The 27,458-nt window shown below is 35.2% G+C and overlaps 1 protein-coding gene and 1 long non-coding RNA gene across 2 annotated transcripts in view; one reads left to right on the top strand and one right to left on the bottom strand.

The window, feature by feature from the left end:
* The window catches only part of LOC118002572, a 32,292-nt gene extending 26,034 nt beyond the window's left edge, over window positions 1-6,258 (top strand). Inside the window, exons 3-4 of the long non-coding RNA XR_004677069.1 lie at window positions 4,978-5,043; window positions 5,580-6,258. This is a non-coding gene — a long non-coding RNA (uncharacterized LOC118002572). The remainder of the gene's footprint in view (window positions 1-4,977; window positions 5,044-5,579) is intronic.
* The window catches only part of CEP128 (centrosomal protein 128), a 394,017-nt gene that overhangs the window by 302,622 nt on the left and 63,937 nt on the right, over window positions 1-27,458 (bottom strand). Inside the window, exons 12-14 of the mRNA XM_034993083.1 lie at window positions 10,138-10,224; window positions 7,407-7,481; window positions 5,365-5,485 (exon numbers count right to left, since the gene is read on the bottom strand). Coding sequence (XP_034848974.1) covers window positions 5,365-5,485; window positions 7,407-7,481; window positions 10,138-10,224 — 283 coding nt within the window. The remainder of the gene's footprint in view (window positions 1-5,364; window positions 5,486-7,406; window positions 7,482-10,137; window positions 10,225-27,458) is intronic.

The following is a 27,458-nucleotide window of genomic DNA, read 5'->3' as shown; positions in this document are numbered from 1 at the left end:
ACATACATACATATATATAACAAAATGTTTAGCAAAATTAAAATACTTAAAACATAAGGTATAAAATGTAAATCGTGTTACGAACACTCTCCTCTCATACCCAGGGGATTGTCTCATATGTTCCACTTTGAAGAACACTTGCCACTTGCTACAAACACGATGGGTCAGTACAGCATAGCAGTTAAGAGTTTGAGGAGTTCAGGTTTGGGGAGAAAGAGATTCAGGTCTGTTACTTCCCACAAATATGACCTTAGGCAATCTCTTTATTCTTCAGTCTTTTTTTTTTTTCCTTATTCAAATGGAAATAAGACTAGTACCCTTCTTATAGTATAGTTATAAGAACTAAAGGAGATAACATAAAATATGTAGCAAAATGCCTCATGTGTAGTAAGAACTCAATAACATATAACAAAACTTTTAAGCAAGAGTAACATGAATGGTTTGTGGCTTAGAAAGCATCCCTTTAGTAGCAGCAGTATAGAAGACAGATCACAGAGGAATAGAATAAGTTAAGACGGTAATACAAATGAGACAAAGCATGCCTAAACTGGGATAGTGGGAATAAAGAAGATGGGCCAAATTCAAGAAATACCAAGATCTATAAATAGAGAGGGACAAAGCAGATGGAGGAGAGAAGGAATAATTTCAGATGTTCTTTGTATTTTAGCCTTGGCTATTTGGATAAAAGATGGTGGCATCAATTGAAACAGGAAATAAAAACAGGTTTTGAGGAAAGGATGAACTCAGCTGTAAATCTGTTGACTGGGGCATTCTGTGGAATAGCACATGAAGATGTCCAATGAGAGGCTCCAACTGGGGGACTGAAGATTAGTGGACTTAAGATTTAGGGATCATCATTACAGGTGATAGCTAAAGCGTAAGATTTAAATAACAACCTCTAGGGAGAACTATTAAGTGAGAAACCCCATAAAGAGGATTCTAGACAACACCCGGCATTTAAAAGACAAGCTGTGAACAAAGGGAAAAGATTCAAATGAAAAGAATGAAAACAAGGAACTCAGAAGAACCAGGAAAGAGTAGAAACACAGAAGTCAGTGAAGAGTTCCAAGAAGGAAGAGGGAAAAACAGGGGTCAAGTAAGAAAAGTAATACCATGATTCCTTTGAATTTGACTGAGAAGACTACTAGTAAAGTAAAGCAAAGTCAATTTCATTTTTTATGTTTTTAAAGATTTATTTATTTGACGGAGAAAGAGAGAGCACAAGCAGGGGGAGTGGCAGAGGGAGAAGCAGACTCCCCGCAGAGCAGAGAGCCAGATGTGGGGCGGGATCCCAGACCTTGAGATCATGACCTTAGCCGAAGGCAGATGCTTAACCGACTGAGCCACCCAGGCACCCCAGCAAAGTGGATTTTAAAAGCAGATGTGGACGTTATTTTGCAATGGATGGAGGAATGAACAGCAACAGTGTGTGACTATGAATGTGAATTCTTGGGCAGATTTTTTTTTAAAAATAATACAATTATTCTATAAAGATGAAAATTTTAGAACCATTAAGAGAAGGTGAAGAAGTTCATTATGACATTGATATTAGAACTTTCAGATTTTTTTTAAACCTGGTAAGTAGTTAAGAAAAGTGACATTCTTCTAGTCCTCAAAGACTTACACCAAGAATAACTAGATTTTTTATAAGGTGAGAAAACATGTAACAAATGTACCACAGTCTTTTTCCAAACAAAATAAGAGTTCTTATGTGCATCTTTATGCAAATTTGATGAATAATCAAAAACCTTAGGATTTTACTTTTAAAAATAAATTTTAAAATATTTGATGTCAAAATATATTTCAATTATAACATCACATGAAACTTAGGTGAACTTAATGGCATGCAATTATGTTAGGATAGGTATGTCAGCATTTGCCTAGTGAAGATTTTCTGGCAATGTGGAAATTCTAACTTAGGCAACATACTGAGTTATGTGTAGGGAATCTGGGAAAATATTTATCTTCCCTGAATTTGATAGTACACCAAATGCTTACAAGAGTTTCTCCAATAATTTAGGCATTTGAGTAGGAAGCCTCATTACTGAAATAATTTACAAGCTCAACAATCTGGATTAGTCTATTAGAAACCATTATAAAATTTCAATGTTACCATTTCTGTTACAAGTAAACTTCCAAAAAGAAATACATCCAGACTCATTAAATTCCACAACCTAAATCAACATCACCACTAAAAAGGTATTCTAACATTTCTCAGACACAAAGTATTCCTAATCTACATAAAAAAAGCCAGTCATACGGTTCATGACCACTTCTGCCAGATGATTAATTTTTGTCATGGATCTCAATCACAAAAAAGATAGGATCTCAATTTTAATTGTTTGTACATAATTTCAAATTGGGATAAAAGAAAATGAAAACATAGGGGTATTGCCAATTTAAGTACAAGGACAAGTACACACACACATTTAGGCATGGAAATAAGAAGCTGGAAAAAATTCCACTACTAGCTTTGTTGGCTCTTTCTAGGAGAAAGCCCCATGAGATATGCATGTCTGAAATGGGTTTAAAAATAAAGCAGAGGAGAGATTAAAATTAGATGCTAATATCAGCAATGAACAAGTGAAATTTGAAATTAAAAATAATACCATTTAAATTTGCATCCAAATACTTAAATATAAATCTAACAAAATCTATATGAGGAAAACTACAAAACTCTGATTAAAGAAATCATAGTTGAATGAAATAAATGGAGAGAAAGTTCATGTTCATGGGTAGGAAGATGCAATACTGCCAAATGTCAGTTCTTCCCAACCTGATCTACATATTCAATGCAATCCCAATCAAAATCCCAGCAAGTTATTTTGTAAATATCAACAAACTAATCCTAAAAATATATGGAGAGGCAAAGGATCCAGAACAGCCAATGCAATATTGAAGGAGAAGAACAAAGCTGGAAGACTAACACTATCCAACTTCAAGACACACCATAAAGCTACAATAATCAAGAGTATGGTACTAGGAAAAAAAAAAAAAAAGACAAATACATCAATGAAACAGAACAGAGGCCCAGAAATAAACCCACATCAAAATAGCCAACTGATCTCTGACAAAGAAGCAAAGACAATACAGTGGAGAAAAGGTTGTTTTCAACAAATAGTGTAGCGCTGGGTGCCTGGGTGGCTCAGTCGTTGGGCGTCTGCCTTCAGCTCGGGTCATGATCCCGGGGTCCTGGGATAGAGCCCCTCATCAGGCTCCCTGCTCAGCGGGAAGCCTGCTTCTCCCTCTCCCGCTCCCCCTGCTTGTGTTCCCTCTCTCGCTGTGTCTCTCTCTGTCAAATAAATAAATAAAATTAAAAAAAAAAAAATAGTGTAGTGCTGAACAACTGGACACCCACATGCAAAAAAATGAATCTAGATACAGACTTTTAGGCATGGAAATAAGAATTCCTTTTACAGGAGTTAATTCAAAATGGATCACAGACCCAAATATAAAACACAAAATTACAAAAATTTAGAAGACTGGAGAAATTGTGGATGACCTTGGGTTTGATGATGACTTTTTAGGTAGAAGAGCAGCATCATGATCCATGAAAGAAATAACTGATAAGCTGGACTTCATTAAAATTAAAACTTTTCAGTCTGCAAAAGACACCGTCCAGAGAATGAAAAGAAAAGCTACAGACTGAGAAATTATTTGCAAAGACAGGTGATAAAGGAGTGTTATCTAAAATATCAAGAGAGGGGCACCTGGGTGGCTCAGTCGTTAAGCCTCTGCCTTTGGCTCAGGTCATGATCCCAGGGCCCTGAATCGAGCTCCTTGTTGGGCTCCCTGCTCCAAGGGAAACCTGCTTCTCCCACTCCCATTCCCCCTGCCTGTGTTCTCTCTCTTGCTGTGTTTCTCTCTGTCAAATAAATAAATAAAATCTTTAAAAAGAAATAAAAAATATCAAGAGGACTCAAACTTCAACAAGAAGCCAACCAACCTGCCTAAAAAATGGGCCAAAGACCTTAATAAATATCTCATCAAAGATATACAGGTGGAAAATATGCATAATAAAAGATGCTCCACATCATATGTTATCAGGGAAATGTAAATTAAAACAAGATACCATTACATGGGGCGCCTGGGTGGCTCAGTTGGTTAAGCGACTGCCTTCGGCTCAGGTCATGATCCCGGAGTCCCGGGATCGAGTCCCACGTCAGGCTCCCTGCTCAGCAGGGAGTCTGCTTCTCCCTCTGACCCTCCTCCCTCTCATGCTCTCTGTCTCTCATTCTCTCTCTCGCAAATAAATAAAATCTTAAAAAAAAAAAAATAAAAAATAAAAAAATAAAAAAAAAAAAACAAGATACCATTACAAACCTATTAGAATAGCCAAAATCCAGAACACTTGACAACTGCAAATACTGACAAGAATGTGGAACAACAGGAACTCTCATTCATTGCTGGTGGGAATGAAGAAATGATACAGCCACTTTGAAAGACAGTTTGGAGGATTCTTACAAAACTAAATATACTCTTACCATACAATCCAGCAATCATATTCTTTGGTATTTATCCAAAGTAAATGAAAACTTATGTCCATACAAAAACCTATATACAGATGTTTGGTGTATAACAGCTTTACTCATAATTGCCTAATTTGAAAGCAACCAAATGACCTTCAGTAGGGGAATAGATAAATAAACTGTGGTACATTCAGACAATGCTAAAAAAAAAAAAAGAGCAAGCGAGAGAGAGAGAGAGAGAGAGCACTACCAAGCCATGAAAAGACATGGAGGAAACATAAAGGTATATTACTAAATGAAAGAAGCTAATCTGAAATGCTGTATGATTCAACTATATTAGATTCTGGAAAAAGTAAAGTATAGGGTCAGTAAAAAGATCTGGTTGCCAGTGGTTAGAGCAGAGAGGGGGATGAAAAGGTGGAGCACAAGGGATTTTTAAGACAGGGAAATTACTCTATGATACTGTAATGGTGCCTAACTGTCACTTATACATTGTCCAATCCCATAGAATACACAACACCAAGAGTGAATCCTAATGCAAACCACGGACTTTAAATGACAACGATGTGTCAAGGTAGGTACGTCAGTTATAACAAACACATTTCCAGTGAGGGGAAGTTGATCGTGGGGGAGGCTATGCATGTGTGGGAACAGGGAGCATACAGAATAATCTCTGTACCTTCTGCTCAATATTGCTGTAAACACAAAACTAAAAAATAAAGTCTGATAAAATATTGATGCTAAATTAGGATTAGCTTATTGAAAAACCTTGTAGTAGATCAAGAAATAAGATGACAAGAGCACAATGTATGAAATGCATTTCTGAAAATGGGAAGTATTTAAGAAAGATCAAAAAAAAACAAAAACCCCACACATTTACAAATCAGAATTATACCTCTCCTAAACCTCCAGTCATCTCCTTGTTCATCCTGTTGCTTGGACATCTGAGATACTTGATGTTGTAAACCCTTTCGATCACCTTCTGCTTTCATAAGTTGTGTACGGAGCTCTTCTACCTACATACATATTGTCAAAAATGACACTTTTATCAGTTTTAAATGCAGGAAAAGAATAATTGAACTTACAAATTATTTCAAATTATTTTTCTAGGGAAAAATATTACTTCTAATGGACTACTGTCAGCACAAGTTGAAGCCAAGTTAACCTCCTTGTTATGCCAAGCACAGTGGAATAGTCTCTTGCTCTATTTCTTTACTCCTCCCATTCCTTCCACAAAGAATGTCTTTTCCCCTTCTCTGTGTCTACTGGGACAAAGAATTTGACACACACACACACACACGCAAAAAAAAATCCTTTATTGTGAACTCAGTCCACTCTACTACTATTAACCCAAGCACCCCCATAACTGTTTTTATACTTTTCACTCCTCCTCTTTTATATGAATATGGTCTACTGATTGATAACCTGAAGTGAAAAGATCACAATTTAGCATATTTTAATATCAAAGTACTGTTCAAAATAAGAAATAAATGCTGCTGAATAAACTAGAAACTCCTTGAGGTCAGGGACTATGTTATTCATCATTTCTAAAGACTAGCAAATTGCCTAGCACATTTCAGATATGTCCCCAGTAATCATTAAACAAAATAGGAGTCTCAAAAAGACTCAGTTAAAGTCACAATGACAACCTGAACACAGTAATCTCTTACTTCAAAAGATGAGATCAGAAATCACAAGTCAGAGCTCAGGGAAAAAAAAAAAGGTCTGAACTCTGCCAACATTAATTCCGTTTTAAGAATGGTTGCAGAACAAAACCAGTGAACATTTTTAAAGGTTTTGTAAAATAGGTGTCATGGTGTATTTTCAGCACTAATTGTCAAAATGCTTAAGCATCTATGATGCCTGACATCTTCACCTACCTAGCAGACTACATAGCAACTTATGTAAGCCACAACTCAAAACAGAAAGGTACGAGTGCAGTTTATATCAAACACAGGCAGAGAGGCAGTTAGGGTATGTGCTATGGTGAGCGCTGTGAATTGTGTCAGATTGTTGAATCACAGATCTGTACCTCTGAAACAAATAATACATTATATGTTAAAAAAAAAAGAAGAAGAAGAAGATAGCAGGAAGGGAAGAATGAAGGGGGGGAAATCGGAGGGGGAGATGAACCATGAGAGATGATGGACTCTAAGGAACAAACTGGGGGTTCTAGAGGGGAGGGGGGTGGGAGGATGGATTGGCCTGGTGATGGGTGTTGAGGAGGGCATGTTCTGCATGGAGCACTGGGTGTTGTACGCAAATAATGAATCATGGAACACTGCATCAAAAACTAATGATGTATGGTGATTAACATAATAATAAAAAATTTTAAAAATAAAAAAAAAAATCTATATGCCCTTATCCAATGTATGTAAGATGACTATTTCAAGTTGCTGAACTTTAAACAGCAGAAGCACCAAACTCTCATTACAGGCTAATGGGTTGCAAAATGTTATGCTTTAAAATTAAGCTTTATCTTTGGTTAAAAGGGGCAGGTAGCAACTTGAAAACGTAAATATAAGACAATGCAAAGTAACCTGAATATGTAAAGGTCTGTTTCATGTATTTTACTTCTTCCTTCACTCCCCAGTGCCTCCTTGAATAAAATTAAGCCCCTGGGAAAATTTTATCTTACACATCCACTCTCATTTTTACACCGGTTATGCTAAGAGAGATAAATTCTAAACTGGAGCAGCAATCAGCAAGACACACCATCACAGTGGGAACTTGGTCCAGGGTTTTGTACCAGCTTTCTCTGACTCTTCCTGAAAGGATTTCATCTTTTGCTTATGTGTTTTAATATACATTCCTTAGGGGAAAAAAATTCTAGACCTAGGTGGGTTTTTTCTTCCTTTCGCAAAGACATTTAATAGAAAAGGGGACTCAATTCTGATTTAATTTAAAAGTAGATTATCTTAGCTTGCGTAGACTTACCTGATGCAGAAGTGTTTCTCTGCTGCTTTCTGACTGATTCAGTAACCTTCGGGATACCTCTAATTCCTGTTCAAGCTAGAGTTTCAACAAAGGATAAAGAAAAATGTCCAGTGGGGCAGAAAATAACTAAATTATTATGGGCATAGTTTAAGAGGAGAAAACTCGAGAACTTTTCAGAAGATATTTACAGCTAATATGAAAAAAGATCTTGCTATCAAAACATATCAATGCCTCCATGAAAATAATGTTATTTGGATAACAAAAAGTGAACCAGCCCAGACCTCAGGGGTTCAGTTCCCATCTCAACTATGACACTCTTTTCCTAGGTCTCCTTTCTGTCATCTCTAAAATAAGGCCTTTATATTAGACAAACTCCGAGATTCCTCCAGTTCTAAATCATTGTAATCTAAATTCCAAAGCAATTTTTTCCTTTAGTACATGTAATGTCATATTGAACTGAATTAGAATAAAAACTTGAAGGACCCAATGACTAAAGTATATTTCATCCAATTGGTGATTTTGTATATTCTTAATATTCCAACATTCCTAATATTTCCCAATATTCATAACATTCCTAAAATTTAAAAATACCTAATTTCAGAATAAGACACTTAAAATTTCCTTAATAATATAATCATAAGATAAATATTCACAGAAAATGTGCTAATTAGATGACAAAATACCTAAAAAGTTTGAATGTGTCTAGCTTACTACAAGTTGAAAATATAAAAGGATGTGAAGGGGAGAGGAATATGCCACCACCCTCCCCGCCCTGCCCAAAATATGCCTCTTTGGCATAAGGATTTTTTGAGCTGAAGGGAATCAAGACCCAACAGACTCAGGAAAAGCTTTTTACCTCTCCCTGAATTACATTAAAGAATTTAGAGAGGGAGTCTGTACCAGGAAGAGAGCTATTACCACAGATAAGTTTTTATATATGAAAGACTTATCTGTAAGACGAGGCAAACATTTGTTTATGAAACATTTGCTCCTCTCCTCTTCCTCTGAATTGTCTTTCTCCCCTTTGAAGCCCAAGACCTCTATCCCATTTCCTCAGCTCAGGATAGTATATAAGCCTCAACTGCCTGGCTGCCTTTGAGCTCATATTTTTATGCAGCTCCTATAAATACAATATCAGATTTGTTTTTCTCCTGTTAATCTATTTTAGGTCAACTTAATTATTAGATCAGCCAAAGAACCTAGAAGAGTAAAGGGAAAATTACTTTTTCACCCCTACAGGTGGGACACATGTTTGTTAACATTCCTGAGATTACACATGCTAGACATGTTTCCATTTTGTAACAGGCTGTTTTGTGAAACCACAAATTTATATTAAGATATTATTTAGTGCTTAGATTTGTGATAGTTATCCTAAGTTATCATTTCACTTGACCAAACTACTACCTATATATTAGTCCTTTAAATATTGTCCATGGGGTAGGTATGGCTATCAAGGAGTAACATAAAGGGGCACTGTAGTTCTGTATCTTCACTGTGGTGACAGTAATGTGAATCTATACATGATACAACTTCATAGAACCACATACGTGAATGAGTGCACATAATGTTCGTGCAATCTGCATAAATTCTATGGATTGCACCAAAATCAATTTTTCAGTTTGGATATGGAAGGACAATTATGCAAAATGTTACCGCTGAGGGAAAGTGGGTGAAGGGCACATGTGACCTCTCTCTACATTTTGTCTTGCAACACCTTCTGAATCTATAACTATTTCAAAATACTTTTTAAATTTGGTTATATAAGTTTTTTAAAAAAATTATACATGTGGCCAAGAAAGTATCATATTCTGACGAGATCGGGCGCGTTCAGGGTGGTATGGCCGTAGACGAAAGTATCATATTCTAAAAAAAAAGTAAACTATATATAGAATCACAGAATCCACACAAAATATTATCTCACTTGTCCTCTGGTTTCTCTGGGGAAATCAAGAGGGAAGGAATCACACTTCAGTCAAAATGTTTTCAAAATCTACCAAGGCCCATACTGGTTATGCTCCCTGGATAATACCAGCAGCCTCAACTCCTTAAGAGCAAGCACAATGGCCTGACACGACTTGCTCACCGTAATGGGAGCATGGATGCATCATTTAACTCGACATAGGTTGGTGAAATAAAAATCAAAGAGGTAATGGTAGATTTACAGAGTGATACAGAGGAGAGAACATCACATCAGGGGCAAATTTTCATTTTATCATTCATTACCTTGGGCTCATGCTTAAATTTATTCATTTGCAAACTGAGGAGAGTTGGCTGTCCTCTAAATGCCTAACATGCTAACAGGCTCTATAGATTCACAGACATGAATATAGGTCAAAAGTCCTTAATATTTAATGCGCCTACACCGATTTTCTATGATGAAAATGAATATATTCAAAAAACCCACCCTTTAAAGAACAGGTCTTTCCTAAATAACCCTGCAACAACGTCAAGCTTCCTAAGTGTTTCCCAGCAAGGAACGATAAAGTTCAACTGGCCTCTAGAAAGGGAGTAAGTAGCCAGGTGACAAGGTAGCAAATGACCTGTACATGTTTCCCAGAGCAAGCTGCAGGAATAGCAGAGCTATCAAACCAAGCGACTCCACATCAAAACATAAAGGCTTCACTGTGTTCTAACAAATGATCTCAGGGACAATTTTCAAGGCACTCAACAAGTATCACCGGCCCCATTTCAAAGAGCATTACTCTTTGAAAGATAACTTTCAAAATCTTACTTGACTCTTCTCAGTTTCGGTCTGTTTTAGCTTGTTTTTCATGACTCCCTCATTTTCATCTGCTTTAGCTTCTTGTTTCTTCAATGCCTAGAATGAAAGATACGAAAAAATATGTATTATTCCAAAATACATACAGAACTGAAAGACACTATTAGGATTTATTAATGAAAAGGGGGGAAGAAGAGGATTATGAGTTGTACAACATACACAAAGGAATTACAACCCTCTCATTCAGTGAAGTCCTAAGAACACTTCAGCAGTGATATATATTTTTGTATCAAATATAAAAAACTTCTTGATCTTCCTAATCAATTTCCACTTAGTTTCACTTTTTCCCATCTTTGGGTATTTTGTTACACATTTAGGGAGTGTAGACAGCTAACAGTTCTCTTGGAAACAAAGCTTACTGCCCGGTGAAATAATAGTATAAAAATCATTATCTGTTCAACCATTTAGACATAATAATAAAAATTAGCTCACTAATTTTTCAAATTCTGAAAAAATATCTTAAGATAGAAACATGCTTGTTGCATCATTATTACATGTATGATGTTTTATCACTACACAGAACTGGCCCTTCAAACCATTCTTCAACAAAGAGAAAAGAAAGCATTCTTTTCTACATTTGTCTCTCTTTAATAAAATGGAAAAAAGGAACTTAAAGAAAATTTGAATTTCAAAAGGTAACTAGAAAAATGTGTGTTTTGGTTTGCTCTACAGTGAAACAAAATTAAACTTAAGAAAAAATATATATACTTGGAGCAATCTTTCATGACATTTAAAAGGCATTCTATTTAAGAAAAATTTTGATAATTCTAGCATTTAGACTTAGCAAGGTATATGTGCAGAGGACATCCAAACTGAGAAAAGCCAAATGCCAGAGGTCTCCAACAAGATCTATGGTGCTCAACAGAAAAACAATTTTTAGACAAACAGCAAAACATGTTAAAAACTATTTTGATGCAGGGGCACCTGGGTGGCTCAGTCGGTTAAGCATTTGACTCTTGATTTTGGCTCAAGTCATGACCTCAGGATGGTGAGATCCAGCTCTACCTTGGATCTCTGTGTTCAGCAGGGAGTCTGCTACAGATTCTCTCTCTCCCCCTCTTCCTCTGCCCCCCCCCGCGCATGTTCTCTAAAATAAATAAATCTTTAAAAAAAATTGTTTTGATGTAAATATAATCGATCATATTCAACTTCCTTAACTTACATATCCAACAAATAACTCCTAAGTGCATTTACTATGTGTCAGGCACCATGCTGGGGATACTAATATACATGCATATAAAATAACCATGGCCCCCTGTCAGGAAATTACAGCTCCCTCTGCCATGGCTCCAACTCTAATAAAAAGGAATTGAGTAAAAAGTCAGAGAGGCATCATCAAAATGAAAAATAATTTTGGTTTGAGTATAGTAATAATATTACAACACTTACAGCATTCACTATATCCAGGCGTTCTTCTTCTTACATATTAAATACATTATATATATTGAACATATACACTTAATCTTTATTATGTGGGAAACAAAGGCAAAAGAAAATATTAGATTTGCTTACTACCTACAGCCCACTGACAAGTCCTTGTAACAGGCAGAGTGACATTCCTCTAGGAACTCAGCTGCCTCGATGTTAATGGTTTGCTAAGGGCAAAATGCAATCTTAGCTTAACATTATCCTCACCCCCAAGATCCTCTAAGTCTACTTTAACATATAAAAATTCCTTTGAAAACTTCCTTTATCTCTAGCCCCCAAGATATATGTTAGCAATCATCTTCCAAGCATACGACCCATCGATATACATCTGAAGGGTCTCATGACTGAGTTTTTACTAAACAGTAATAAATGACCTTTCCCAAAAATAAATAAATAAATAAATAAATAAATGACCTTTTCCTAACAGTAGTCCCCTCATCAAGGCCCTGGAAATCTGCCTCCAAAATACCTCAGAGGTTTGTGCCATCCCTAACCCCCTCCCAATTTGAAAGTATATAATTGGCCACTCCTCATGATCCCTGTGCAGTTCTTTCCGCCCATGGGTCCTGTCCCTGTGCTTCAATAAAGCCACCCTTATGGGGGACCTGCGTGGCTCGGTTGGGCAACGGCCTTCAGCTCCGGTCATGATCCCAGGGTCCTGGGATTGGCCCGCAACGGGCTCCTTGCCCTGCAGGGAGCATGCTTCTCCCTTTCCCTCTGCCTGCCACTCCTCTGCCTGCCTGTGCTCTATCAAATAAATAAATAAAATCTTAAAAAAAAAAAAAAAAAACCCTTTTGCACCAAAGAGATCTCAAGAATTCTTTCTTGGCCGTCAGCTCTGAACCCCAACATTTCAAACCACATCATTTATAAATCCATAAGTTATTATTAAGCCAATTTTATTAAGAGGGAAAGTGGGGTACAAGTAGTTGAATCGTACTGCTTTTCAGGTAGTTATCAAATGATTTTGATGTTTGGTATTTGTCCTTTCTTGTAGGGTAAGTGGAATTTGTAATAATATTTAATTCTATATGCATAATCTATTCAAGGATGTGTTTATAAATTTTGCCTGCACTAAATTACCCTAGAAACCTGAAACTGACTGCAGGCATCTTTATTCTTTCCATGACGCTTTCCCCAGCCAACATGCGTGTGTAAGAGAATGAAAAGATAAAAGATGTTGTTGCTACATTTTTTAATCATTTCATAAAGTTTTCAACTATTTCACTTCTCAACATCATCATTTCAACCTAGCCCCATTTTGTTTTAAATGAGTTAAACTTAATTGGTTATCTTTTCAATATTTTTTCATTGAGCTAAAAACCAGCCTGGGCTTTTTCCATGGTGGGGGTGGGGGGTTATTACAAGGAAGACTTCCTCTGGCAGCTGGTAAGTTTAATTAAACTATAAATAGCCTCTGATTCTGGATTCAAACTCCTGAGCAGAAGCCACTCCAATTCAAAAGGAAAATTAAGCTCCACTTCCCTGTGGAGGGAAAATATCAAAAAACGTGTGGTGCTATGTTAAAAACCACTAAAGTAATTAACACTTATTTTGGTAGATACTTTGAGACTATACAAATATCCTTAAAGTTTCACCTACCAATTTTAGTTCAAAGCCAGAGCAAAGATAACACTATCAGGCCTTTTTTAGTCTACAAAATGTTCCCCCACCAAACCTTGTAATCTAATGCCACCCAGATTCCTAGTAAATTAACTCAGAGGTCAGTTCCTACCAGTACGTGGAACGCTAAAACTCTCTGCATTTACCCCAAGATAACTTGCTTACCCCCAAAACACTAATAAGTGATCTGGAATTTATATAAAACTATTATAGATCGATGGAATACACTCCTCAAAGCCCCACCAAACACTGGCTGTTCTCTTAATTCTCTTGGGCTACCTCCCTGTCCCCTTACATCTTGTCCATCCTCATTGTTTACTTTCTTTGCACCTTCTGGACCTTCCCCACAACCTTCTAAAACTCCCTCTCCAGGTTCTGCAGAGCAGTTTGCCTCTATTCCAGTATTCAATTTTGAACAGTTATGCTTGTAAACACACCCAACACCCCTACTTCCCTGACCCTGTGAAGACTTATCAGTTACCAGAATTCATTCCCCCCAAAAGGGCAATGTGAGAAATTATTTTTATGCTCATACTAATAGATATTTAATCTTCATTTTTTATAATTAGTATAAATATTAATAATTTTACTTGATGTTAAAGAAATAGAAATCAATAAGCTGAACTTTAATTAAACAAATTGTGTTTTAGAACATGGAATTATACCTTACAATAACATAATTCTTCAGAAAGTCAACTTTTTTTTAAAATCCTAATTTCCATATATGAGCTAGTTGAATAAAAGAACCTCTAATTCTTTTGGATACCTAGAAATCTGCAAAAAAAAAAAATGTCCTTTCCTCATTACTTTCTACCTTCAACATCTGACCAGTTATTTATAATATCGCTTTTCCAAATAATATACTTTTCTACTATAGTTGTACTTTGGTGCCCAAAATCTTATTTAATACCCCCCTTTTTTTTTTTCTCCTTTTACTCTAAGGATATATAAGTCTTAGAAAAATTTAGTCGATGAGAACTTAAATTCTATTGTTTTCAGTAGAGGAGCCAAAGTGAGGTCTAAAGGAGCAACCCAAAGCAAATTACTCTATATCCACCATATCATCTAGAAATGTCATTAAGTTTGAGCATTATTTCTGCTTCCTACAGACCATCGGTCAGTAAACAAGTAAACACACATGCAATATCTAGCCCAGAATACTGAACATATTTTCTACATTAGCTAGTTTAAAATGAAAGACAAAGAAAATCTAACTCTTAAGACCTAGTAAAAACATATTAATGCACTTTTAACTTCTGAAAACACGAATAACACTCAAGGAGAAAGACTTTAAAAACTGAATCCCCAAAATCACAAGCTATTTCTTTAAACCTTAATAATAAACTTTAATCTACTATCTTTTTAAGTGTATGAGGCTGCACTATATTTCTTTTCCATTTGCCTTAGATCAAGCAATGAGAATTATATTAAAACTGACCCAGTAGAAGCAGTTATAAAAAGAGAAAAAAAATCACATGCCAATGAATTTCTATTATTATGTTATTTTGCTTTTTAAAGTGTGGGTTTTTTTTTTCCCCTAAAAGCAGTTTAGCTATAAAGCTATCATGTGCCCTGCTCCAGGATTCAGATTGTCTTTTACACATTTAAGATTACGGCAACAACACTGAGCCTTAATAGTGCGTCCCTGGAGCACATTTAAATCTTTAATAACAACAATTTTTCTTCTTTTCCTTAAGTGTGCCTATTTCCATTAAAAAGACTAACATACTGAGTATTATACTACTGTAGTTCTTTAGAGGTAGAGGATTCTGAATTCTCATGGTTACATATATTTTTTTAAAAAAAGCAGCCTTTTCCTTTAGAAAGTAAAGGAAAGGAGAAAAGGAAGATGTTTGTAGACATCTCATCTGACCATAAAAACTCCCACAACTTTGACAGGAGGCATATTTATCAAGAGGCTCTAAAAAATAACACACTCAAAAAATAAAGAATAGGGAATTAAAGGCCCTTTGTCTACTGAAAAGGGACCAGCCCGCTTGGGTAAGAATGGAGCTGGAATGAAACAGAGGTAGGTCCTATGTTAACTCCCACACAGGCCACGGAAATTTAAACAAAAACAAACAAACAAAAAATGATGAACATAAACTATCCTGTCTCATCCTAACCAGTCAGCAGTGCTCCAAGTGCATGACTTTGGTCACAAGGACAAGAACATGCAGATGACTCACTGGTAAACCAACAAAAACTATAGAAAAACAAATCTGCTCACATGGAACAATAGGTCAGTAACATTACCCTTTAAAAGGTACAAACTTCCAAGTCAGATTTTTTTCCCCAGTAACAAAGAATGAGGTCATGTCACTGAGAATTAGAAAACTACTGCTCTTACTATGTATTATTAAAGACTTTTTTTTTTTTAATAGCACTTTTAGGTTCATAGCAAAACTGAGAGGGAAATGGAGTTCCCATATACACCAGTGTCCTCATACATGCATAACTTCCCCATTATCAACATCTTCAACAAAGTAGTACATTGTTACAAGTGATGAACCTACACTAACACATTATAATCACTCACAATTTACATTAGGGTTCATTTTTGGTGCTGTACACTCTATGCATTTGAACAAATATATAATGACAGGTATCCATCATTACAGTATCATAGTGTATTTTCATAGTGTATTTTCACTAAAAATCCTGTGCTCTACCTATTCATCCCTTATCTCCCAAATTCTGGCAACTACTGATCTCTTTACTGACTCCATGGTTTTTCTTTCCCAGAATGTCATATAGTTGGAATCATACAGTATGTAGTCTTTTCAGATTATTCTTTCACTTAATAATATGCCTTTAAAGTTCCTCTATGTCTTTTCATTGTTTCATAGCTCATTTGAATATATTTTTATAATTAAATTCTTCATGTAGGTACAAAATAAAAGTTAGCAAATATTTTAAGCTTCACAATATAATGTAATTCTGATCCAAAGTAGACCACATGAACTATAAAGTTAAAAGTTTATATTAATGTATATTGAAAATTTTAAATAGCTTTAAGAACATTTGTTATATTTCAAATCAAGAAAAAACATTAAGTACTTAATATGTATAAAATACTGTAATAAGAAACATATTTAATTGAGATTTTTTTAAAAGATTTGGAAATCTGGTGTCTATTTCCAAAATTCTCTTTTGAAAACCTAAATCACAACTCTAAAAACCATCAAATATCAATAGAATAATACATATTTTGAAAAGGAATATATATGCATAATGCAGCAGGATTTTATCGCTCAGGACTACTACTACTCACTTAAATTAACATAGATTTTATTTCTGTCAAGCTCTGTGAATTTCTAAATTTTGTTTTTTCCTAAATCAAGTTAGAGATTCCTCCCACATGAGAACTAGCTAAAGTCATGGAAAATTTTAGCCTTTAAATTCATCCAGTTGGGGATTATCTGTGCCAACAAAAACCAAACAAAAAAAAAAAATTTCTTTTCAAGACAGAAAACAATGCATTCATATTCTAAATCCCTGAACCAATATTTAACTCAAAAATAGCTAGATTTTACTTAAATTGTTCAAAGAAATTTATTTTTCAGCCATAACCAAGGAACAAAAATTCTATACAAACTACCACTAAAAAAAAAAAAGAAAAAGTTTAGTAAGTTAAAGTAGACCTGCATGATAAAGTCCAAAGAGAACCCAGTTGTGATCATTACTATTATAACACCATACAGATTTTTGGGATATCAGAGGGAGAATTTCTAAAAACCTGCTGCCAGTTGAATTATGTGTATTTTCCAGATGGAAGTGGTAAGCACATTGTGTGTGGAGTCACAAGATACAACCATTCCTGTTTTTCAAAAGGCAGAGTAATATCAAGTATCATGCAGTTAGGTGAGATTTATCAGTAGTTACTTCTGATGGTAACTCTAATCCTTAATGATGTTCTTTAAAGATACCTGAGGTCTTGAAACATAAAACTCAAAGCTTCTCTTTGAGAATGGCCCAGATGTCTATTTTTTTTTCTTTTTTGTCTTCTTATGATAAGGTGTTTATTTTTTCAGGAATCTGAAGAGCTTTTATAGAAATGATTTTGGTAGGATATATGGTCACTTATTACTGACCTATTTTCCCCAATGAATAGGAAACTTCCTGTTTCTACTATGTCCATATTTATGGAGTCTGTGACTGGCTGGGGCATCCTTTGCCAACGAAGCCAACCAAGGTCATGGGTTCAATCACCATGAGAGCCAATTCCCTTTGCTCTGTTCCATGGTCATAGTCCTTACCCTAAACCTTAGCCAAAGGCCACATGGAAGACTAACTAGGCCAGAGACCCTGGATGAATCAGCAAGATCTACCAGAACTATAAAAATAACTTAAAAGTAAAATCCCTATTGACTACTGTCAGGATTTCATTCTTTAAATGTTATTAAATTTGCCAATCTGCAAAACAAAACCTTAATTACTGCCTACAAAGTTGGTTTGCTAAAAAGACATACAAGTCTTTTGCCTTCTTTAATTCAAAAGCAACAATGGTAATGAGTATTATTCCCTAAAATGCCACTGCTTTTACTGGAACGGATTTTATTTTTATGCAATCTTTCACTTACGAATAATCTTGCAAGTAAAGTTAAATGCGAGCCCAACAAGTGCACTTTCCAGGATTTCCTTCAAAATCAAAAAGCAAAGGCTCTTAGTGGAGGGTCTGTTTTTATCTGAGTAGTTTCCTCTTTGAAAAAGGACACTCAGAGTTTTATTAGAAACCCCAGAGCAATATGATACTTCATTTGACTTTCTAAATACAGGACCACTGAGTTAGAATTGTTGACAAACAGAAGATCATAAATAATTACAAAAATTTTAAATTTCTCAAGTTTAAAAAATATTAAAATAAAATTTCTCAAGTTTTATATGTATTTGAGCAGAATGCCCTGTAAATATATAACACCTTTCATTGCTTAGAGTTAGAGGATGTTATTTTATCCTTTGAATTTTTTTTTTACTATTTTCTAATCAAAATAAAACAGTACCAAGTCAATGAGTAAGTCTATCTGTAGCAGAGTGGTCTTTGTTTACACAACATTACTATGCACTCAGTAGTTGCCCAATAAATATTAATTGATAATGATGGAAAAGAGCTTTATAAACAGATGGTCTAGGATAAATTCACTGAAAATGTAGATAGAAACATTACACTCTTCAAGAAAAGCACAAAGTAGAAATTAAACAAATCCTGCACTCAGAAAATCTCAGGCTATTGTCAGGCAGCTGTTCAGTCAACAAGAGCACAGATATTTTTCACCATCATCATAACATTAGCAGCATTAAATGTCTATTTGCATATGTTGCTACACAAAGGGACTCGCACAGATTCATGCTAGCCTTATTTGTTATAGTTTACAATGACAATATTAGCAAGAACAAGTAAGTACACACAGCAAAATAAATGTGATTAAACAATACTTTAAGATCTCGTCATATATGGTATGAACATAAAATGTGTCAGACTTGATTGCAACTCACAACAGCAATAAGAGTATTTATTCATAATGCAAACCTCAACTATTTCCAAACAGATTCTGAGGTTCTTTACAAGAACATCTATACACATGCTTAAAGAATAGGTGAAATAAAGAAAGGAGTCAGAGGCCATAATGGTCATTTTGGAGAAAATAAGAAATGACTCTTCAAGAACCTAGAGAGCAAATGATCAGGAAAAAAAAGAAAAGAAAGTAAAACAAAAAAACTGTATGAGGACTAACTTCAATGAGGATAGGAACAAAGAAGCTACAAGCAAACTGATCAACCCAGGAAGATAACCTGAAAAACACAGCTTATTCAAAAACATTTGAATAATAATAAATAGTTACATACAAATAATACATTATATGTTAAAAAAAAAAAAAAGAAGATAATAGGAAAGGAAAAATGAAGGGGGGAAATCAGAGGGGGAGATCAACCATGAGAGACTATGGACTCTGAGAAACAAACTGAGGGTTCTAGAGGGGAGGGAGGTGGGGGGATGGGTTAGCCTGGTGATGGTATTAAAGAGAGCACATACTGAATGGAGCACTGGGTGTTACACACAAACAATGAATCATGGAACACTACTTCAAAAACTAATGATGTATGGTAATTAACACAATAAAAAATAAAATAAATAGTTACATACATTGGAGGATTTTGGAGAAATGTTGAAATGGAGAGGTGAAAGGGGATAGAAAGTACACTGCAAACATTTAATAATTAATAATTAACATCCTTAGATAATATTTTCTTAATAAAGTAAAAAGTCTAAGAAGAGATGACATAGGTGTTAATTATACAGAAATGAGATTTTAAGAATCTCAGGACAACTGACATCTACACATCATCTCATAAAACTGCACCCTTCAAAGGAACCCAAAAACCTTCCCTAGCATCCTAACACTTGGCATTTTACTTCTCTTATGATGTAGGATACAGTTCTATACTTTCAACTTTTGTTTTATCAATATTAAATAGCAGGCTCCTGAAATATATGATCTGGAATATTCTTTAATCCAACCAGCTATTACTATCAATACTACCCAATAAAAGAAAGAGGGAACATGGCTTGTGGAAACTGTCTATAATATGCATGAACCACATGGGAATTATGCTCTGTGAATGGAAATTCAAGTACTGAGTGAGTACAAGGTTGAAAGAGACAACATACAAGATCTCTTCCAGCTTCTCTTCTACAAGGAGTTCTGGGGAAAATGATATTTTCTACAGAAAAAAATATTAAAAGGGTTTTATTGTCATCTGAAATGATCAAAGCCTAATAAAACAGACTTACAGGTATTAAGTCAGCAGGGGAAGGGGCAGGAGGCAAAGAGGTAATCAAGAAAAAGACTAAGGAAGAAGACTGGAGAACATGATGTCTTGGACCTGCACGTTTCAAGCTATGCCAAATAGTGTTCAACCGGCTTTGAAAGACAAATCCTAAAATAGAAAATCATTCTTTTCCATCTATTTCCTTTTTATCAGCATGGTAACATTAATGGTTCTTTCACAACCTTACAGAAAAGTGTTTATCTTTGCAAAAAAATAAGTAATTCACAGGTAACAAACACAGAAGAGAAGAGAAAATAACATGGTATAAAATAGTAAGACAAAGAACAATATTGTAAATCAAAACTATATTGAATCAGAATTTAAATACGTATTTCGGCCATGGATTGGTAAAGTGCTTATCATGTAGCAATAAGCAATGGGATAGAATCACATTCATAAAAGAAATACCTAAAATGATTTGAAAACACAAAGTCTCAGCAAAAATGCCACTTCTTCCACCCAAATTTTCCCAGAGGGTTAAGAAAAGATAACTATTGGTTCTAGAGGGGAGGGGGTTGGGGGGATGGGTTAGCCTGGTGATGGGTATTAAAGAGGGGCATGTACTGCATGAAGCACTGGGTGTTATACACAAACAATGAATCATGGAACACTACATCAAAAACTAATGATGTAATGTACGGTGATTAACGTAACATAATAAAAAAAAAAGTTGAAAAAAGAAGAGATAACTATTTCCCCTCTGGGCTCCTCTGAAGCCTATTTCAAAACTGAAATAACACGCTTAGTGAATTAGAGAGATTATTAACATTTCTTTCTCAGCTAAACTGGGGGTCTGTCAAAGTCAAAACAATGCTTTAAGTACCATTAAATCTCTAGTCTGCAGCACAGTACCTGGCATATACTAACTACGTGAAGGTATAGGCTGAATATTTTACTATGTATAGTTCTGACTATATAGTAGACAATATTTATTCATCACTTCCTCCAAGAAACACTTATTGGGCCCTTATTCCATGCCAGCCATAGCTCTAGGTACTGTAGATACAGCAGTGAACAAAGTGCCTGCCTTCATAAAGCCTGCATTCTGGTCAGGGGGCGGACAGATGACAACAAAAAGCACTAATAAAAAAAAATATGGCAGTTTAAGAGGCTCAGGAGTGAAGAATGGGTTTATCTAGGATAGTTAATAAGGTCTTGCTGAAGTAGGGCTCTGAATGACATGAGGGTAAACAGCAATGCAACTGTTTCCAGAGTTGAAAATTCCTGGCTCTGGAAATGGAAAGTGCAAATGTCCAAAAGCAGGAGGGTGCCCGGCATGTCTCAGGAAAAGCAAGGCGGCAAGTGTAGTTGGCCTAGAGTGGACAAGAAGAACGACAGAGAATTAGGGGAGTGGGCATGCAGGAACCCTAAGATGGGTCTTGTAGGCAGAGGACTTTATATTTCATTCTGAATATCATAAAGAAACCACTGAAGAGTTCTGAAGAATGATGTGGCACTATCTGGTTCTGTGGGGAAAAGACTGTAGGAAGGTAAGAATCGGAGCAAGGGGGCTGGCTACTGCACCAGCCCAAGCAGGAGAAAATAGAGACAAGAGGATAGATGAGAGTAGTAGTGATGGAGGGGATGAGGAGTGATCAATTCAGAAAATATTTATTAAATATTACTGATGTGGTGCCTGGGTGGCTCAGTCCATTAAGCGTCTGACTCTTGATTTTGGCTCATGTCATGATGTCAGGATCATGGGATCAAGCCCTGTGTCCGCTCAGCACGGAGTCTGCTTGCCCCTCTTCCTCTACTCTTCCTCCTGCTTGTCCTCTCTATCTTTCTCTCTCCCTCCATCTATTCTCTAAAGTGAACAAAATCTTTAAAAATAAATAGAGATGACAGAGTTAATGATGGACAGGATGTGAAGGATGAGAGAAATGGTAAAGGCGAGAACATACAGGAACCACATAAAAATTTTTTACTATAAAGTTAACATTGCTTTTGTCATCAAGACGAGTATCCATCCTTTTAGAAGAAATAAATCATAGGAGCTACTTACTAGGCTGAACCACACAAAAAAACCCACAATTTAGTACCTTCTATTCAAGTTCCCAGGTCAGGAGGGGAAAGAACAGGAAATGGAGCTCCAGCAACCCAAGTCTGCCCAGGCTTTGTGGCTTTAAATCACAGCACCACTCTAACTTGATTCCCATCCAAGTCTGATATTGCCTAACAATGCTTCAGGTTCTCGATCTCAGATGAAAAATAGGAAACTGGACAACTTTTTCTCACTGCCAAATAAGCCCATGGACTGACAACATAAGGTTATAGGTGTAAACAGTGTTCTAACTTGACCATAAAAGATAGAAAAATCTAAACAATTTCTCATTTCTTGAGTAATAATACCACAGCTTCAGTATTTACACATACACACACACACACACAAAAATCTAGGGTACTGAATAAAAATGTAAATTAACTAGAAATGCAAGGAGTCATACAGCTATAAAAAATGCTTTTGTATCAGGTGAAAGAAACACAAACAAGATCACACAAAGGAAAATCAAACAACATTAGAACACCAGTGGCAAATGACTGTAACTGGGTTGAGTAGACAACAAGGTACAAAGGCAGTGATGATCAAGGAAAAGAAAACGATAATTAGGAGAAAGAGTTTGGATCTATATAAGATAAAAATGTAGAGAAAGTATCTTTGGGACATTCCTGTATAGATTAGATACATGAACCATAGACTAGGGCATGGGAATACATGATTCCAGTGACATAAACTCTCATATCAAATTACAGTCTCTAATTGTTTTACTATATGTAAAAAGATTTTTTCCACAGAGGGAGGGAGGGAAGGAGGAAGAACTGTAACCCTAAATAGGAAGCATAAAAGAAACTCCGGCAAAAATGCATAAAAATGATAGTTTTAGTGTTAAATATAACAGATCCTCTTAATATATAATACTCAAAGTGTCATATTTTATTTTTCAACTGTAGAAAGCAACACTGTTTCAAATTTAAATTTCCAAATAGCAATAGTTAATTATATTCTTTTTCAGTTGCAATGTTTGTGCCAAGTACACTTTCAGGGAGCCCTAATAGTTGAGGTATATATATTATCATCATTTTCCAAGAAAGTTTAGCAACTTTAATGAAGGATGCCTGCTGGGTCACAATTGATGGTTCAATACTGACGACTAGTGGTCAAAAACATGTAGTCATTCCCTATTTCCAAGTATTCTAAGACTTTTACCTAAATTTGAAACAGGTAGTGTTAATCATGTGAAAAACATATATTAAAAGAATTTTCAAACATTCTGAAAATTAAAAACGAAAAACTATCTCTTAAGTCTTTTCTGTCCATTATTTGCTATGTCTCCAAACCAAAGTCAATCAGCCTTTGATATTGACCCATAATGGGAACCTCATGAGGTGTTGGTTCATTCACAACCCCACAGTTGAATTAACAGTTTCAGAAATCCATAATTAATATCTTAAAGAGATCTTAGTTTCAGAATTCATATATCTGAGCAGTTCTAAATTTTTTTCTAACTTCATCTGTTAGGCACCAAGAAATCAGAAATTTAGCTGTCCTAAATTCCCAACATAATATGAAAAACAGTAAAGTACCATATCAAAATATTCTTTCTAAAAAGTTAAAATTTAATTGTGATTGTCTTAATTCTTGAAGAATGCTTGTGGGATTTCAGTTAAATCATTCCAACTGCTACATACTCAACTTCAAAGTTGAACAAATTTGTTAACATTCACTTTCTTCTCTGCAGGAATAAGAGCAGTAGGATAATACAACAGAGACAAACCTTTGAGAAAGAAAAAAGTTTGTTTTTTTAACCAAGAGTGTTGCATGCAGCCAAATGGTCACTCACATGTGAAAACAATGGTCATTCCTTCAAGAACTATTCACAGACTGTCTGCCGTGGGAGATAAACACTGCATTACATGCCCCACAAAACAGGTGTGATGGACAAAGTTCCTGCCAACAGAGTTCCCATTTTAGTGGGGAAGACATACAATAACAAACAAATATACAATTATAGATGGTGTTAAGTGCTATGAAAAGATAAATATGACATGACAGAAAACAATGCGGCAGAAAAGAGCTACTTTATTCTTTAAAGATTTATTTATTTATTTGGGGGAGAGGGGGACAGAGGGAGAAAATTTCAAGCAGACTCCCTGGTGAGCATGGAGCTCCACTCAGTGCTTGATCTCAGAACCTTGAGATTACGACCTGAGCCAAAATCAAGAGTCAAAGGCTCAACCAAATGAGCCACCAGGCATTCCAGAAAAGAGCTATTTTTTTGTGTGTGAGTATAGAGATAAAAGTTTATTAAGTGAAGATACAGAAAAAGCTCTTAAGAGTGAGAGGCGTCCCAACAGGGTTGCCCGAAAAGAGCTATTTTAGAAAAGGGAGGGGCAGGGCAGTTCTCTCTGAAGAGGTGGCAACAATTAAACCTGAAGGATGAGAAGATGTAAGTTTGCTGAGGGTCAGAAGTGTTCTAATAAGACATGGAAAGGAAATCACTGTGCTTAGAGCACAGATTTCTTAGAAGAATTTGTATAGATGCAATTTTTAAATTTGAGAATAACCATCTAAAAAATGGAAATCTAATCAAAGTCAGAAGTATAAAAATGAATATATAACAAATTTTAATCCAGTACAAAACAAAAAAAAAGGGGGGGGAACCAACAACAAAAAAAGAAGAGATGTTAAAAAAACAAATAAAAGGATAAAAACATTTCCAAATGCATCAATAATTTTAAGTATAAACCGACTAACCCAGCCATTAAAAGACATAATTTATCAAATGAGATTTTTAAAGTCCAGCTATAAGGTGTTTATAAGAAACATACAAAAATAAGTTACAAAGGAAGGATTAAAATATAACAGAAAAATCATGTCAAGAAAACAGTAACTCAAAGAATGCTAATATCAAGAGGAACACTACAGATTAAAAAATAATTGACCAAGAAGTAATTAATTCATATCCATGAAACCAGTCACAAAATAGAGTGAAACTAAAACTAAAAAAATAAACTAGAGTAAAATCTTGGAAACCTAGGATAGAAGGCAATGTTCTTAATCTGAAAAAAGACAGCACTGAAAAAACCAGTAGCAAACAATATGCAACAAGATTAACACTTTAGAAGCATCCCTATAAAAACAGAAATAAAGCAAGAATTCTTGCTATCTTTGTTTCTATTCAACATTGCACTTAAGTTTCTAGCCAGTGCAGTAAAGCAACAACAAAGAATTATAAAGTTAGAGACTAAATTGCCTTTCATTTCATATATGATTATCTACACAGTGTATAGTACATGACAGTAATACATGAAAGCTGCTAAATTATAAAATAAGATCATTAAGCAAAATTGTTGCATACAAGAGCCACATATAAAACCAACTGCACTCCTATATACTACAGATAACCAATCAGAGATGTAATAGAAGAAAATATTCCATTCACAATAGAAAGAAAAACTCTAAGATACCTAGGAATAAGTCTAACAAAAGCTGTTAAGACCTTTATATACAAGTACAAAACATTATTGAAGAACATTAGAAACCATCTCTCTTCAAATTAATCTATGTAGTCAGTGCAATTATAATCAAAATGCCAGCAGGATTTTTCAAGGAACATGACAAGAGATTTTCATTATCATTTACCAAAATATAATGAAAGCTATAATAATGGAGATAAAATGATATCAGTTCAGGGGTAGACAAACAGATCAATAGAAAAGCATATAGAACCAGAGAGATAACATGGGAAACTAGATATAAAACAGAAGTGGCATTTAAATCAGAGGGGAAAGAACAAATTATTCAAAAATGATGCTGAGGCAACTCATTAGTCACATAAAAAAAAACAGATTCCTTCCTCATGCCATTAAAAAAGTAAAATTCCTGAGGGAAAACACAATAATCCAATATTTTCAAATGAGCAAATGATAAACAAGCTACTGTACCAGCACAAATGCAAACTGCCAAAAAAATATGTGAAAAGATGTTCAAATTCACTAATAGAGAAATGCAAATAAATATAAAAATGAGTTAACACTTTATACCCGTGAGCCTGGCAAAAATTAAAGAGAATGTAGGGCAAAGGGCCATTTCCAACCATTTTACTAACAGAACTGTAAAAGGTTAGAACCTTTTGGTAAAGATAATCTGATAGCCTCTATTATAATAAAAATCCATCCATGGGAATAAAAGATTAAGTTTGAACCATATCAGCTAGTTCAAGGAATTTCCAGAAAGTACTGGTGAGAGGAAAAACCAAAAAGCAGAAATGTGTGTGTGTATGTGTGTGTGTATAAAATATGATCCCATTTTATTAAAATGAAACATACCAAAAAAGTCCTATATATGCAAAGGTATATATGGTCCATATACATCTGTCTAGGATAATTAAGAGTAATAATTAAGGAAAATATAAAGGGATCTCTCCCAGGCTGTTCACACTGGCTCCTTTTTCTTAGAGAGTGGGGTTAATGGTTGATGATCAGAGAATACATAAGCGGGGGAAAAAATGGGCCAAGCAAATAAACAAAAGCTGAATTAAAAAGAGAATGAATGAACATTTATGATATGATCACATTATTTAGTTATACATTTATTTAAATTATATATGATTAAATACTTTTCATACTAAATAATAAAAATGTTAAAAGAATTATGTGAGAAATAAACTAAAACAGTGGATCAAAACAGTGTATGAATATGGTCACTACTTAATGCATTTGACAAATATTTATTAAGTGCATACTATGTCAAACGTTAAAAATGCAAAATGCTCAAAATGAGTACAATTAAATATCAGGAAATAGTAATTAGTAATAACCTGGCACAAAAACCTCATGTAAAATAGATCACTAGAAACAGAATAGTGAGGAGAAAAAAAGCCATCGCTGCAAAAGGAGAAAAATAGTCAATGGGATTAGGGTTTATTAAAAAAATAAAAACCAGGACTTAAAATAAGGCTCAGACTTACCCTACACATATAGCTCCACCCCATGAAGAATAAACACTAGAGCAGGAGTTCTAGGATTTTCCCCAGCTACACACATTTTCCTACAAAATAGTATATGTGTAATTGTCCTGTTGTGATACTCTGCTTTCAGGCTGTTGGTAGTCTGAGGGTCCTGCCTGTCACCCTTACTGTGTTACTCGGTGCTTACTACATCCCACCTGGTCACCTGGGCCTGAAAAGAACCGCATTCTAGAGCTCATGTCCCAAGGATTGGGAAAATAAGGTGCATCTTCTGGGCCTTCCTCATGCTTTCCATGGAGCTTGTATTTTAAACTCCCATTGACTTGTATATTCTACTGGTCTTTCTCAAAGCCCAGGGAAGCTGTTGGGCTGGTCAATGTCAGAGTGATTTAATGGGCATTTATATAAAAGGCATCAAGT

The sequence above is a fragment of the Mirounga leonina genome, unplaced genomic scaffold, assembly GCF_011800145.1.
Source record: "Mirounga leonina isolate KUSES-001 unplaced genomic scaffold, KU_Mleo_1.0 Mir_82, whole genome shotgun sequence".
NCBI classification, from domain to species: Eukaryota; Metazoa; Chordata; class Mammalia; order Carnivora; family Phocidae; genus Mirounga; species Mirounga leonina.
The sequence above is the reverse complement of the archived record's forward strand: the minus strand, read 5'-3'. Positions and strand labels throughout refer to the sequence as shown.